Consider the following 15,119-nt stretch of genomic DNA (forward strand, 5'->3'; position numbering starts at 1 on the left):
GATGGAGAAAATTCCAGTAGGGTAAGAAGAATGAGAGGTTTTATTGGACCAAATTCCTGATATGGGTAATATTTGAATACTAATAAGAAAGAATCTGTAAATATCTGGTGAAGAAATTCAGTCAGAGAAAACCAGCCATGTAAAGGTTCCCAGGTGAGAACTAGCTGGTATGTTTGGAGAAGACAAAGGAGGCTAAATGTACTTGGAATGGCATGAAAAGGAAGAAGATTAGGGGATAGTAATACAGAGGTAACAAGAGTCTGGATTATAGGTAATTTTCAGGTCTTCTGCTTTGATCCTGTGTGAGCTGAGAAGTTAGTGGATAGTTTAGTAGAGAAGAGGCATTATCCAACTATAGATTAGTTGAGTCACTTTGCCTACTTTGCTAAATAAACCAACCAGAGGCTGTAGTAGCTAAATCTAGGGTAATCTAGGGTGGTAAGGAATAATCACATTCTGAATACATTTTGGGGATTACACTGACAAAATTGATTTAGAAGTTGGCTTAGAGGAGTCCAGGATTATTCCATGATTTTTTTTTTTTTTTTTTTTGGTCAGTGGTGGGGCTTGAACTCTGGGCCTGGACACTGTCCCTGAGCTCTTCAGCTTAAGGCAAGTGCTCTACCACTTGAGCCACAGCGCCACTTCTAATTTTCTGAGTGCTTTATTGGAGATAGGTGTCTCATAGATATTCTTGCCATTTCCTGCCTAGGCTGGCTTTGAACTGTGATGCTCAGATCTCAGCCTCCTGAGTAGCTAGGATTATAGGTGTGAGCTCTGGTGCCTGGCTTATTCCATGATTTTTGACCTGAGCAAATAGAAGGAAAGAGTTACATTTACTGGCAAGAAGGGGTTATCAGGAGGTCAGTTTTGGACATGTTAACTTTATAATGCTTGTTAGAAATCTGAATGTAGGTGTTCAATAGGCATTCTAGTGTACATTTGTATGTGTCATTTTATATTTTTCAAAAGTGAAATAATGACATTGAAACAGTGTATTCACTGTTCTGAATTATGTTTTGCTATGTTATTATCTTATTTTTTTAAAATAATAGCATGTTTAATCCTGGCAAAACTGGAATGTTTTGGAGAGAGAAAAATTGGCTATTTTTTGTCTTTGCTGTCATAAAATCTATGATAATTTCTTACAGTTAAATAAAGGTGCCCTCCCAGTTTTAGAAATGGAAACGTAATTATGTAGTCTGAGTGTTTTTACTTGCTTTCTATTTTAGGTGCTATTACTGCTGGATTGTGCAAGATTTTTAATCCTATTTTCTTTGAATTATGATTTCAATACAAAAAAAGTCTTAAATTTTTTTTAAAAAAAGGGAAACATTTTAGTTTTGGAAGTCAGAATGCCAAGGAAAAGGAAAAATCTTGGGGGCCATCCTTTGCGGAAGACTGCAAGCTCTAAGGAAGTTGTATCCAGTGTTGCTAGTCATGAGAAGCCAACCACTACTCTTCCTTCCATGTGTGAGACAAAAAGTGCTCAGGAAGAACTCTTCACCAGTATCTCAGAGATGTTTTCTGAATTGGACCCTGATGTAGTATATTTGATGCTTTCTGAATGTGATTTCAAAGGTGAGAAAAAGTTTAGTTTGAACCCTTTGCATCTTATAAGAAGACTTCATATTTTGTGCTATTATCAATGGTAATAGAGGAATATGACTTTCTTGATTTCCCTTTTGTTCATCATTTAATTTAGTACCTGCCATAAACAAGTTACTATATTTGGTATTATGAGAGATTTGAAGAAGAGTAAAGCATCATTTCTACTCTTAAATGTACAACAGCTGGGCCCTGGTGGCTAATGCCTGTAATCCTTGCTACTCCGGCTAAGATCTAAGGACTACAGTTTGAAGCCAGCCTGGGAAGGAAAGTCTGTGAAATTCTCATCTCCAATTAGCCATCAAAAAAACCAGAAGTGGAGTTGTGGCTCAAGTGGTAGAGCAGTAGTCTTGAGCACAAAAGCTCACGGACAGTGCCTATGCCCTGAGTTCAAGCCCCAGGACTGGCATACAAAAAAAAGTACAGCATTGAGATATAAGATGCATCTAAAGACACTATATTCTCTATATTTTTTTTGTTTCTTTTTTTCCCCCTGTAAAACAGCTTGGCACTATTGGGATTTTGGGCCCGATAATTCTTTGCTGTGAATGGCTCTACTGTGCATTATAGGATCTTTAAGTAGGTAGCATCCCTGTCATGAACCAAAATATTTCCATATATTGTTATTTAGCTCTTACAACAAAAAATCTTACCTGATTGAGAACCAGTGTTTTAGAATGTAAGCTCTATGGAGACAGTCATTAAAGGCTTACTTTGTTTTACTGCTGTATTCATAATTTCTAAAATAACAACTTATAGTAGGAGTTGAAATATATTTATAATGAATTATGGAAATCAAACATAGGCTGAGAGTGGTGTTGCTAATCTTAGCACTCAGAGGCTGAGGCAGGAAGATAGAGTTTACACCTTGTGGATTACATAGTGAGAGAGTCTGAAACAAACACAAAGAAACAAATAAGACAAAAAACCAGGAGCTTAGTGATTGGTTTGGTTTCAAAACATTGGAGTTGGAGCTATATTGGAGCTGGTGATAGAACCTGAGTTGTATCTTTATTTCTGCCACTATACTTTTTTTTTTTTTTTTTTTTATCCTGGGGCTTGAACTCAGGGTCTGGGTACTGTTCCTAAGATTTTTTTTTTTGCACAAGGTTAGTACTATACCACTTGAGCCACAGTGCCATTCTGGATTCTTCTGTTTAAAGAGATACTGAGAGAGCTGGGAAGGTGGCTCAGTGGTAGAGTGCTGGTCTTGCATGCTCGAGGTCCTGTGTTCGATTCCTCAGCACAACATAAGCAAAAAGAAAAAAGCCGGAAGTGGTGCTGTGGCTCAAGTGGTAGAGTGCTAGCCTTGGGACAGTGCCCAGGCCCAGAGTTCAGGCCCCACGACCGCCCCCCCCCCCCCCCCCCCCCGCAAAAAAAAAGAGATACTGAGGAATTGAACCCAAGGGCTTCATGCATGCTAGGCAGGCACTCTACCACTAAGCCACATTTCCAGCCCCCCACTATCTTTTTTGAGTCTGTTTTCTAATGGTAGCATGTTTCTTACCGGCAAGGACTTTTTCAATGAGGACTGAAGTTTTTTGTTTTTGTTTTTGTATTTAGAAGGATATGCGATTAGTAACTTACAATAAATTTTAGGAGTATATTTGCCAACTGAAGGAAGTCATTACATGAGTTGGGTAAGCAAATTAAATATTGATACTCAGTATTATTAATGACTATGATTAGTATAAGATATAATCCTTCTAGACTTGAAGTGTTTGGTAATACATGGTTACTGTGTAACTGTATGGTGTGAGTATATTTAAATTATTCTGTTAGGATGTGCATGCAGAAAACCAGATTTTAGTAGTGCACTTGGTCTTCAGAAATCATAGAAATCATAGTATGTAGATTTTTGTAAATGACTTCTATATTTTCTAACTTTGATGTCTTTAAAGTTTATTTATTGTACATATATTAACATAATTGTAGGGAATGAGAAGAAAACTGTATTATCTTAACAAAGAACTTATTTCTCTTTTCTAAGATCTTCTATAGACTTCCTTTATAAACACTTGGTATTATGAATGACATTTTACATTTTACTTTTTAAACTTAAAATAACTTAAATTTACTTTTTAAAAAATATAATTTTATTGTTGTTAAGGTGTTGTACAGAAGGTTACCATTTCACAGTTCAGGTAATACATACTCAGTTTACTTTTTTAACTTAATATGATTAAACATTGTTTAGTGTTGCTGCAATCTATATTTATTTTTAGTAGTTATTTAATTCCATTGAGTTGTTGCATCCTAATTTACTTATTTATATCTTAATTTTTTAATGAAAATACCACAAAGAACATTTGTTAAAATTAGCCTTCTCTTTCTTACATTCTGTCTCTTTTTTCTGTCTTCCTCCTTCCTCTCCTCTCCCTCCTCTTCTTCCCTCCTCTCTCTTTCTTCGTGTGTGTGCATGCATGTGTGCGTGCATACACACACACACACACACACACGTTAGTACTTGTACTTGAACAGGAGGGGTGCTGTCCCTTAGCTTTTTCACTCAAGATTGGTACTGTACCGCTTGAGCCACAACCTCATTTCTAATTTCTTACTGGTTAATTGAAGATAAAAAGTGTCAGACTTTGCTGCCCAGACTGGCTTTGAACTGTGATTCTCAGATTTCAGCCTCTGAGTAGCTTAAGATGACAGGCATGAGCAATACTTTTTAGACTCTTTAAATTCTTAGTCTTAGAGTTTTATTTTCTGCATTCACAGGGTAAGGTTAGTTCTCAACTCTAGGAAATATACTACTAATTATGTACCAATGAGATGTGCTAATTTGTAGTACCACCAGCATTGTCTAACTCATCACAGCCTTTTCAGCATTATATAGAATTAAGATTAAAATAAAAATTGTACTTTTTCTTAATTTGTATTTTTTAAAAAAGAAGACTATTGAATATTCTTGTAAATTAGTTTCTATTGTTTCTATTCTTTTGTGAAGTGTTCTATTTTCTTGTTTTTGTTTTTGTTTTCATGTCATAGTTGTAATTTTTTTCCACCAGTCTGTTTAAGGACCTTTTTTTTTGTATGATAACCTGTTTGTTTATTTTGATTTTTTTTTAGTTCTGTTTATACTGTTTTTCATTATATATGTGTTTATTTTTTAGTTTCTCTTTTTAATTTTTTATTATATCAATTTTTATTTTCATAGAAATTCCTCGTATTTGTGTTTTCTTTCCCCTCTCCTTTTTGTCTGTTTTTAGGGCTTCTTGCCTTTGTAGTATTGCTAAGATCTCTGGTCTCTCTGCCAGGCTTGCCCCTCCAATCCCTCTTTGTTTTTCTTCTTAAGGGAACATTAATTGGGTGCTTACTAGGTGCCAGTCCTTGTGCACAGCATTTTTTCATGGATTATCTCATTTAATCCCCACAACAACCTATGAGGTAGGTACTTTTATTATCCCCATGTTATAAGTGAGAAAAACCTAGGCTTAGGGCTGGTAACTAACTTGTTTGAAGTGTCATAGCCAGCCAGGGACTTAAATGTTGGTGTTCTGACTCCACACCAGAGCTGTTACTTCCTGTGCTGTGCTGTTTCCAGATTTAGGTCTCTTAAAACAAACTGCAAACATTTCAAATGCTTACTTTTTCCCCCCTTACCATGCTGTGCTGGGGATCAAACCCAGGGGCTCACCCATGCAAAAACAGGTGTTCTTACCATTAGCTATGTCCTTAGCTCTAAATGTGTAAAAATTCCAATACCTTCCTATTTTCATGATAACTGGAAGAGCTCAGCACTGGAATCGGATCACTAGCCGTGGCTGCGTCACTTAGTATCTGTATGACTTGGGTAAAGTTACTGTGCATTTTGAGCTTCATGTTCTTCATCGAATTTAATAGGATGATGTTTCCCTCATTTTTGTATAAAGCTTCTAGCCTGTATGCTGTGACTGGTGAGAGTTTTTCTTCAAGTTCCCTTAGAAAATAAAATTATTATTTCTTAGTATGACCCATGGGACCCTTCTCCATTTCACCCAGCCTCCCTGTCAGGTTTATCATCTTCTCTTGCTCACCATGCATAGCACTGTAAGCCTACTCTCTGACACCTGCGCTTAACACTGTAAACAGGTTTTGTGTTTTCAAACTTGGTTTTTCCTTTTCTCCTGCCTGGTTTTTAATCTTCAAGAGCAAGTTCACATATCACTCTATGTGTGATATTTCCTTACTCTCCTGTCCACTACTATAGATATTAGGACATTATCAAAAGTACACTTTATATCATGATATAATTATCTTCTCCTGTTTTTAAACTCCATTAAAATACAAAAGCCAGAAGTGGTGCTGTGGCTCAAGTGGTGGAGTGCTTGCCTTGAGCTGAAGAGCTGAGGGACAGCGCCCAGACACAGAGTTCAAGCCCCATGACCAATCCCCCCCCCCAAAAAAAAATACAAAAGTCTTTGAGCATATTAAAGGCTGTCTTACACATTTTGTACCAAGTTTATCTGACATGTAGTATATATGGTCATAAATATTTTTGCATGAAGTGAAATTCATAGCATGAAAAATATATGTATTATACTTTATAATTCACACTTAAAATATGTAATCCTTAAGAGGACATGAATTAGGTAAGTCATTGTTGATTAAATCAACTGGCTCTATTTTGGACCTTTATATCCATCTATATAACTCATACATACAATTACAGATATGTATACATTTATCCAGTAAATTGGTCAACGAATATCCACTTGATGATGCTGTGTTGTTGTTTGTCTGAAACAAGACTGCATGTCACTATCATTGAAATTTTGGTATATTAGCAAAGTATTTATTTTTGGGAGACAACATGAATATTTATTAGTTTCTTTGTATTCTGTTTAATGCAAAGTTCAGTGTTTTTTCCTGGATTTTAACAAAGTTGTGTCTGGCTTTTCTCACTATGTTATGCATTTTTTTGTTGTTGTTATTATTCTTGTTGTGCAGTTGAAAATGCCATGGATTGTCTGTTAGAGTTATCTGCCACTGACACCAAGAAGGAAGAATCACCTTCACAAAGCTTGGTTGCTTCTGAGACCCAGCCAAGTGCAGCCGGAACTGGAACAATGGAGAAGTGTTCTCCTGAAGAAGAGAATGAAGATTCAAAACTGGATTCGTTTTTGGACATGCAGCTAACTGAAGACTTGGATTCCTTAATACAAAATGCTTTTGAGAAATTAAACTCTTCTGATGACCAAGTATACTCATTTTTGCCTTTGCAAGATATTCATAGTTTGAATGACCCAAGTAAATTTATAAATTCAGATTCAAGTAATACGGCTCCCATTCTATCTACACAAAATAAGGATTCAAGCAGTGAAAAATTTGATAATTCCACATTAAGTTCAAATTCATTAACTTCACATTCAGTTTTGAATGAGTCTGACAGTTTTATAAGGGATAAAACATATGCATTGGAAGGTAACTACCCAGAAGATTCTCTTCTCAGTAGCTCTTTAAATCCAGCAAATGACTTCACTGTGGGCTGTAGCAATTTCAATCAAAGACAGAAAGAGGGTTTAGAAGCTGAATGTGTTGATAACCAGCTCTCTCAACCCTCTGTGGATATGGAAGCCAATGAGCCTCAGGCTCCTTCAACCCTTCCTGTGCAGAATCTGGGGCTTGATTTACCAGGTACTAGTGGGGATCAGAAATCTACTTCTGCCTCTGATGTTTTTGTACCTTCTGAAGGGTTCAGTTTCAAGCCTCATAAACATCCTGAACTTCCACCAAAGGGGAAAGATGTTAATTACTGTCCAGTACTTACCCCTCTCCCTTTACTGCTTCCTCCTCCTCCACCTCCACCAATCTGGAATCCAATGATTCCTACTTTTGACCTCTTTCAAGGAAAGCACGGCTTTGTAGCTCCTGTTGTGACCACAGCTGCACACTGGAGACCTGTCAACTACACGTTTCCACCCTCTGTTATTCCTCATGCTTCCCCAACTAAGGTCTGGAGAAACACAGAGGGAACAAGTGCTTATCAGGTTCAAGAGACTCCAGTTTCTCAGGTTGTAAGAAAGAAGACAACATCTTATGTTGGACTGATTCTTGTTCTTCTCAGAGGGCTTCCGGGATCAGGAAAATCTTTTTTGGCAAGGTATGAAGTTTTCAGTTCTTAAAATGTATAATGTGTGAATTTGAATAACTCATGTGAATATGCAAGTTTCTTTAAAGAGATGTTTAGTAACCCAAAGTTTTATGTAAATATAGAAAATAATAATTTTTTTGCTAATATTTTTCAAACATTGTAAATATTGACACTTCCTTACTCAAAGCTGTCATTCTACCACTTGAGCCACAGCTCTACTGACACATTTTTTTTTTTTTTGTCCGTCGTGGGGCTTGAACTCTGGGCCTGGGTGCTGTCCCTCAGCTCTTTAGCTCAAGGCTAGTCCTCTACCACATGAGCCACAGCACCATGTCTGGTTTTCTGGTGGTTAATTGCAGATAAGAGTTTCATAGACTTTCCTGCCCAGGCTGGCTTTGAACCATGATCTTCAGATCTCAGCCTCCTCAGTAGCTAGGATTATAGGCATGTGCCTGACTTCCTTTTTTTTTTTTTTTTAAAGATAGGATCTATATTTTTGCCTGGTACCAGGACCATGAGATCCTAATCTGTATCTCCCCCAATTGGGATAACAGTTTTAAAAGCACATACCCAGTTGGCTGGTTGAAATGAGGTATCACTAACTGGTTGCTTAGACAGTCTCTTGATTTCTGCCTCCTGAGTAGCTGGGATTTTAGGTGTGTATCACCATGCCCAGCCCCTGGGGTTTCTTGGTAATTAGAAACTCAGAATCCTCAAACCTTTTAATAGTTACTTGTGAAGATGTTTTATAACATTAAAAATTTTGGAATATTTTACATTAAAAATCAGCTTGCCATACGTAAATTATTTTTTGGAGTCAGACTTTTGTTTAGGAAATATTCAGTATGATTTATTTGAATATTTTGTTAGTCTTACTCCTTTAAATGATAATATCAATTTTTATTTTAATTATAATTGTAAAAATTATGAGATATTTTGGAAGGAACATTAATAAGTATACTTTCCTTTATCATTAATAGGACTTTGCAAGAAGATAATCCAAGTGGAGTCATTCTTAGTACTGATGATTATTTTTATATAAATGGACAGTACCAGTTTGATATAAAGTACCTAGGAGAGGCACATGAATGGAACCAGAACCGTGGTAAGAATAGATGTGATTTGTGGAACAGTAGTGAAGAACTATGGTAAGAATAGATGTGATTTGGGGAACAGTAGTGTAGAAATAAATTTTGCTTATTTATATTTTGAGAGACATATAACTTCATGAATTTATGATTTCCTTAGTCCTAGGACTATATCATACATATGAAATAACTATAATGTATAACATTAATTATAATGTTATGAGTTAAATGAGGTTTTATTTCATATGGCAGTTAAAAGATTTAAATAATTCCTTTTTTAGCCAGGCACTAGAGGCTTACACCTGTAATCCCAGCTACTCAGGAGGCTGAGATTTGAGGATCATGGTTTGAAGCCAGGCTGGATAGGAAAGGCCGAGAGACTCTTATCTCCAATTAACCACTCAGAAAACCATAAGTGAAGCTGTGGCCTAAAGTGCTAGAGCAGTAGCCTTGAGAAAGAGCTCAGAAACACTGAGGCCCTGAATTCAGGCCCCACAAAAAAAAAAAAAAAAAAATATATATATATATATATATAAATATATATTTTTAATTTTTTTTTTTTTGGGTCCGGTCGTGGGGCCTGAACTCTGGGCCTGGGCACTGTCCCTCAGCTCTTCAGCTCAAGGCTAGTGCTCTACCACTTGAGCCACAGCACCACTTCCGGCTTTTTGCTTATGTGGTGCTGAGGAATCAAACCCAGGGCCTCAGGCATGCAAGGCAAGCGCTCTACCACTGAGCCACCTTCTCAGCCCCAAATAGTTATTTCTTCAGATGTGGTATTTCCACCAGTCACTGGTGGCGCATGTCTTTAATCCTAACTACTCAGCAGGCTGAGCTCTGAGGATCACAGTTCCATGAGATTGTTATTTCCAGAAAGCCAGAAAAGTAGAGCTGTGGCTCAAGTGGTAGAGTGCTAGCCTTGAGCACAAAAGCTAGAGATAGCACCTAGGCCCTGAGTTCAAGCCCAGGACTAGAATACACAAAAAGTGATATTTCCTAGTCACATAGTGAGTAAAACTAGTTCATGTCAGTGACTTTCAAATTACAAAAACAAGATAGCACTTAATGTTATTAAGAAATGGTTATTAAGATAATCCTTATCATTAAAAATGACTTATTTTCTGTTGTGTTTTTTTTTTTTTAGCAAAGGAAGCATTTGAGAAGAAAGTATCTCCAATAATAATAGATAATACAAACCTTCAGGCATGGGAAATGAAGCCATATGTTGCTTTGGTTTGTATTAAGAGTTGTCATAAGTTTCTGATAGTGGCATTGGAGTTGTGGGGGATGTTGATAACATGTGAATCTTAAGCACTTGAGAGTCTCTTGATTCTTGCTCTGTCTCTGTGCTTTTTCTGTTTAGATTGAAATGAGAAAAATAGAATTATTAGTATGATCATGAATTTTTCCATAAAGCTGAATTTAGTTAGGTTTAAATTCTGAGATTCAAAGGATACATTCTGAGATTGATTTTGCCTTTTGTTATTTTTCATAAAAGGTATTATTTTGTGTGTGTGTGTGTGTGTTTGTGTGTGCATGTGATTCTGCCAAATAAGATTGCTTTTACATGGTAGAATCAAAATTTGGTGGCTCATGTTAGACATATTTATTTTTTAAAATTTTTGTTGTGCTAAGAAATTCAGAATTCATAAACTAAACTATCTTCAATTGCCAAATTTCTTTCCTCTTAATATTTATCTCTTTTTCCTTTGCCTTAAATATAGTCACTATTATTTTCCTCTTTGGGGTATCTCTTTTTTGCTCAGCAAAAATGATATCACCTTTGAAGTTAGCTATCACTAGTTTATTAAAAGCAGCGTTAGGTATTCTCCCCCTTGCCCCCCATAGAATCCTGGCTTAATTCTGTCATAGACTGAAGCACACAGTTTTTATCAGTAGGTCATGGATCAAGCCTTCCCTCTCTGCCCCTTTTTTCTTCCCTTTAAGGGACACAGAAATGATTAGTTCCCAGGCTGAACATATACTGATTTCTAGTAGCACTATTGTTTTACCTATCATTGAATCTTAAGGGTATAGCACTATGTTAGATATATAATAATTTAAATAATTATGAAATGACATACACATTTATGTACTGTATGTAAATTGATAAATGAAGCTTTTTTTTTTGTCTCTTTTTGCTTGAACTCAGGGCCTGGGCACTGTACTTGAGCTTCTTTTTTTCTGCTCAAGGCTAGCACTCTACCACTTGAGCCACAGCACCATTTCTGGCTTTCTTTGTTTATATGGTACTGAGGAATTGAACCCAGGGCTTTATGCATGCTAGGCAAGCACTCTTATCACTAAACCATATACCCAGCCCAAATGAAGTTTTTTGTTTTGTTTTGTTTTTTTGCTGGTCTGTGCATTGTCTCTGGGCCTCTTTGTGCTCAAAGCTCAAAGCTATAGCTCTATCATCTGAGCCATAACACCACTTCCATGAAGCTTTTTTTTTTTTTTTTTTTTTGGTTGGTCGTGGGGCTTGAATTCTGGGCCTGGGCGCTGTTTCCATGAAGCTTTTTTAACTGGAGTATTTTAAAATTATTATTCCATCATTAACACATAGAGATGCAATTTAGGCTTCTGTAGTGATTGTTCTAATGCCTTTTGTATGTCCTGAACACATCCAAACTGCCTTTGTGATATCTTCTGCCCTTGTATCTTTTTTTTTTTTGGTCAGTCATGAGGCCCAGGTGCTGTCCCTGAGTTATTTTGCTCAAGGCTAGCACTCTGTCACTTTGAGTCACAGTGTTACTTCTGGTTTTCTGGAGATAAGAATCTCACGGGGACTTTCCTGTCTGGGCTGGCTTTGAACCTCAATCCTCAGATCTCAGCCTCCTGTGAGTAGCTAGGATTACAAATGTGAGCTGCCAGTGCTGGGCCCTTGTATCATTTTGAAGAAATGTGTTTTCACCTTTAGAAGTCTTCTGCTTATTGTGTTTCTGATGTTCATTGAGCATGTTGGCTTGTGTGTTTTTCTCTTTTTTATTTTTTTACATGATAATTAAAAAATGTCAAACTTTCCAGTATTGTTTGCTTGGTCTTCCTAAATGAGAAGGACTTTTGCAAATCTAGAGTGCCAAGCTCCTTTTTTATGTATGAGAAAGTAGGTATAGGCTGGTGTGATTCAGTGGTAGAACACTTGGCTAGCACTGGACCTAGGTTGCAGGATAAAAATGTAGATACAGGGGCTGGGAAGGTGGCTCAGTGGTAGAGTGCTTGCCTTGCATGCATGAGGCCCTGGGTTCGATTCCTCAGCACCACATAAGCAAAAAGAAAAAAGCCAGAAGTGGTGCTGTGGCTCAAGTGGTAGAGCACTAGCTGAAGAGCTGAGGGACAGCACCCAGGCCCAGGCCCCATGACCGGACCCCCCCAAAAAAATATAGATACAGCAGTTACTATAGAAAAGGCATATCACTTCCCCTTTCTTTAGGAAGCAAGATAGTAAGAGCTGTCAGGAAGCAGAATAAAGAAGACATTGTAATCTATTTCTGCATGTTATTTACAAAATAGAAAGCTGAGATTCAAAAGGTAGCAGTCAAATATTTTTAGTGACAAATGCCAAAACTTATTCCTTTGCTTTAAAAGTACATATTCCTAAACAAATTTTTCTTCAGAATCTAAGAAAATACATAACTGTCATGTTATTTCTATACATGTGTACCATATACTTTTGATCTACTCTTGCTTCTTGAAACAGGATTTTTTGATTTTTTGTTTTTGTCAGTTTTGGGGCTTGGATTCAGGGCCTGGGCACTGTCCCTGAGCTCTTCAACTCAAGGCTAGTGCTCTACCACCTTAAGCCACTGCACCACTTCCAGTTTTCTGGTAGTAAATTGGGGATAAGAGTCTCACAGACTTTCCTGCCCGGGCTGGCTTTGAACTGTGATCCTTAGATCTCATTCTCCTGAGTAGCTAGGATTATAGGCGTGAGCCACCAGCACCTGGCTTTTGAAACAATTTTAATAGGTTTCATTGTTCAGCTTTCATGCAAGTGAATATTCCTCATATGTATTCTTCCTCATTCATCCTATTTTTTAGCCTTCTTCCCTTCTTCTGGTACTTTCACCTTCTATCAGAGTCTATTTGTATTCTTTTGCTATTTCAAATAGTAGCAAACTGTGTATCTTAGCAGGTATGTGTATATTTGTGTAGTGTATGTGTGGATTTATCTATCCTTTTTTGTTTTCATATTAATATTTTATTTTTTTGGGGGGTGGGCTGTCATGGGGCCTGAACTCTGGGCCTGGACACAGTCCCTCAGCTCTTCAGCTCAAGGCTAGCACTCTACCACTTGAGCCACAGTGCCACTTCCAGCTTTTTCTACTTAAGTGGTGCTGAGGAATTGAACCCAGAGCCTCATGCATGCAAGGCAAGTGCTCTACCACTGAGCCACCTTCCCAACTCATCATATTAGTATTTTCAGTGTTACATTTCTGGAAATAAATTGCTGTATCAAAAAGATTTTTTTTTTTTTTTGGTCCAGTAGTGGGGCCTGAACTCTGGGCCTGCGCGCTGTCCCTCAGCTCTTCAGCTCAAGGCTAGTGCTCTACCACTTGAGCCACAGCGCCACCTCCAGCTTTTTTTCTTTTTTTTGCTTATGTGGTGCTGAGGAATCGAACCCAGGGCCTCAGGCATGCAAGGCAAGCACTCTACCACTGAGCCATCTTCCCAGCCCCCATCAAAAAGATTTTTATCAGTTTAACATATCCATGAGAGAATCTTTGAGTCATCTTTGAATTTTTGAGGTATTTTTGGATGTGTGTGTGTGTGCGTGCGCGCGCACGCATGCACGTGCTGGTCCTGAGGCTCGAACTCAGGATGTGGGCACTGTCTGAGCTTTTTTGTTCAAGGCTGGTGCTTTACCATTTGAGCCACAGCTACTCTTTTTGCTGGTTAGTTGGAGATAAGAGTCATCTGTGTTAGCTTTGAACCATGATCCTCAGATCTCAGCTTCTTAAGTAGCTAGGATTGTAGGTATGAGCCATGGAATTCACCTTGGTTCTTTCATTTTTAACATGCTATGAATTTAGGAATAATATGTTCAGTTTCACAAAATATTCAAAATGTTTGTTTTAATGTCTTTTTTATATGTAGTCTCAGAAGCATAAATATAAAGTCCTTTTCCGGGAACCAGACACATGGTGGAAGTTCAAGCCAAAGGAGCTTGCAAGGTAAAACTTGAATTTGTTTAACATTTTTTGTCATTGTTCTCTCTCTCTCTTCTATTTTTTTTGTTTCATAACAATGATGGGAAGTCCATCTAGATTTTTTTTTACTTATATAAATGATGAATGAAATAAAAATGGTTAGAATTCAGCCTTATTAATAATAGAATTAAAAATGGTTAGAATTCAGCCTTATTAATAATAGAAACTTTATTTGAATTATGCTTTCTCCTAGTTTTATGAAGTTGGAAGCTTTTTGTATCTAAAATTGAGTTCATAGTCAAAAACATTCTTATTGTCTTATATGGTCAAATGGTAGTTTCTTTTAATAATATGTCAATGTCTGAGAATAGATATAGACTGTTCAATTTGGGTATAGTGCTGGGAGGATCTGTAACTGTCCAGTGACTTAGAATACTGGAAGGTAGCAAGAGGTAGAGATAGAAAAGGTAGCAAGTATCTAGGTATACAGGTATTTCAGCTCTCTGTCAAGATTATACTTTTTTCTTTATTTGGTTGCTTGGCTTTAATGAAAGAGTTTCTTACCATAGGAAATGAAATGTTTTTTTTTGCCCTCTGCATTTCCTTAGAAGATAGGTGTAACTTAATTTTGATCAAACTAGTTTCATCTTAACAATTAGAACAGCCTGACTCTAGTAGAGTTACAGTGTTATGCGACCATTACTACTGTGTAATTCAAGGACATTTCCAGTTCCTCAAAATATATCTGCTAGTAGTTACTTACTCCCAAGTACTCCTAATTATAGCCAACTGCTAATCTCTCTTCTCTTTCTGTTGAGTTTCCTATCCTGGACATTACAGAAAAGGAATGTCCTTTTATGTCTGGCATAACATGTCCTCTTACGGCCTTTTATGTCTGGCATATTTCAGCTAAAATAGAATAATGTTTCAAGGTTCATCCATGCTGTATAATATATCTCTACTATTTATTATTCTTTTTATTATTATTCTTTTGTTTTTTTTTTTTTTTTGGTCAGTCATGGGGTCTGAACTCTGGGCCTGGGCACAGTCCCTCAGCTCTTTACTTCAAGGCTAGCACTCTACCACTTGAGCCACACCTCCACTTCCGGCTTTTTCTGCTTATGTGGTGCTGAGGAATCGAACCCAGGGCCTCATGCATGCAAGGCAAGCACTCTACCACTGAGCCACCTTCCC

General features: G+C 37.2%; 1 protein-coding gene across 4 annotated transcripts in view; it reads left to right on the plus strand.

The window, feature by feature from the left end:
* The first annotated feature begins 1,232 nt into the window (after positions 1-1,232).
* Positions 1,233-15,119, plus strand: part of N4bp2 (NEDD4 binding protein 2) — a 53,871-nt gene continuing 39,984 nt past the window's right edge. For 3 of the 4 annotated variants that reach the window (XM_013009153.1, XM_013009151.1, XM_013009152.1), the window contains exons 1-5: positions 1,233-1,581; positions 6,544-7,696; positions 8,668-8,792; positions 9,920-10,008; positions 13,873-13,949. In XM_013009153.1, coding sequence (XP_012864607.1) covers positions 1,356-1,581; positions 6,544-7,696; positions 8,668-8,792; positions 9,920-10,008; positions 13,873-13,949 — 1,670 coding nt within the window. In that variant the 5' untranslated portion in view covers positions 1,233-1,355. Of the gene's footprint in view, positions 1,582-4,923; positions 5,002-6,543; positions 7,697-8,667; positions 8,793-9,919; positions 10,009-13,872; positions 13,950-15,119 lie in introns of those variants that run through there. The other variant, XM_013009154.1, reaches the window with a different exon arrangement.

This window comes from Dipodomys ordii, unplaced genomic scaffold (assembly GCF_000151885.1).
Source record: "Dipodomys ordii isolate 6190 unplaced genomic scaffold, Dord_2.0 Scaffold8, whole genome shotgun sequence".
Taxonomy (NCBI): domain Eukaryota; kingdom Metazoa; phylum Chordata; class Mammalia; order Rodentia; family Heteromyidae; genus Dipodomys; species Dipodomys ordii.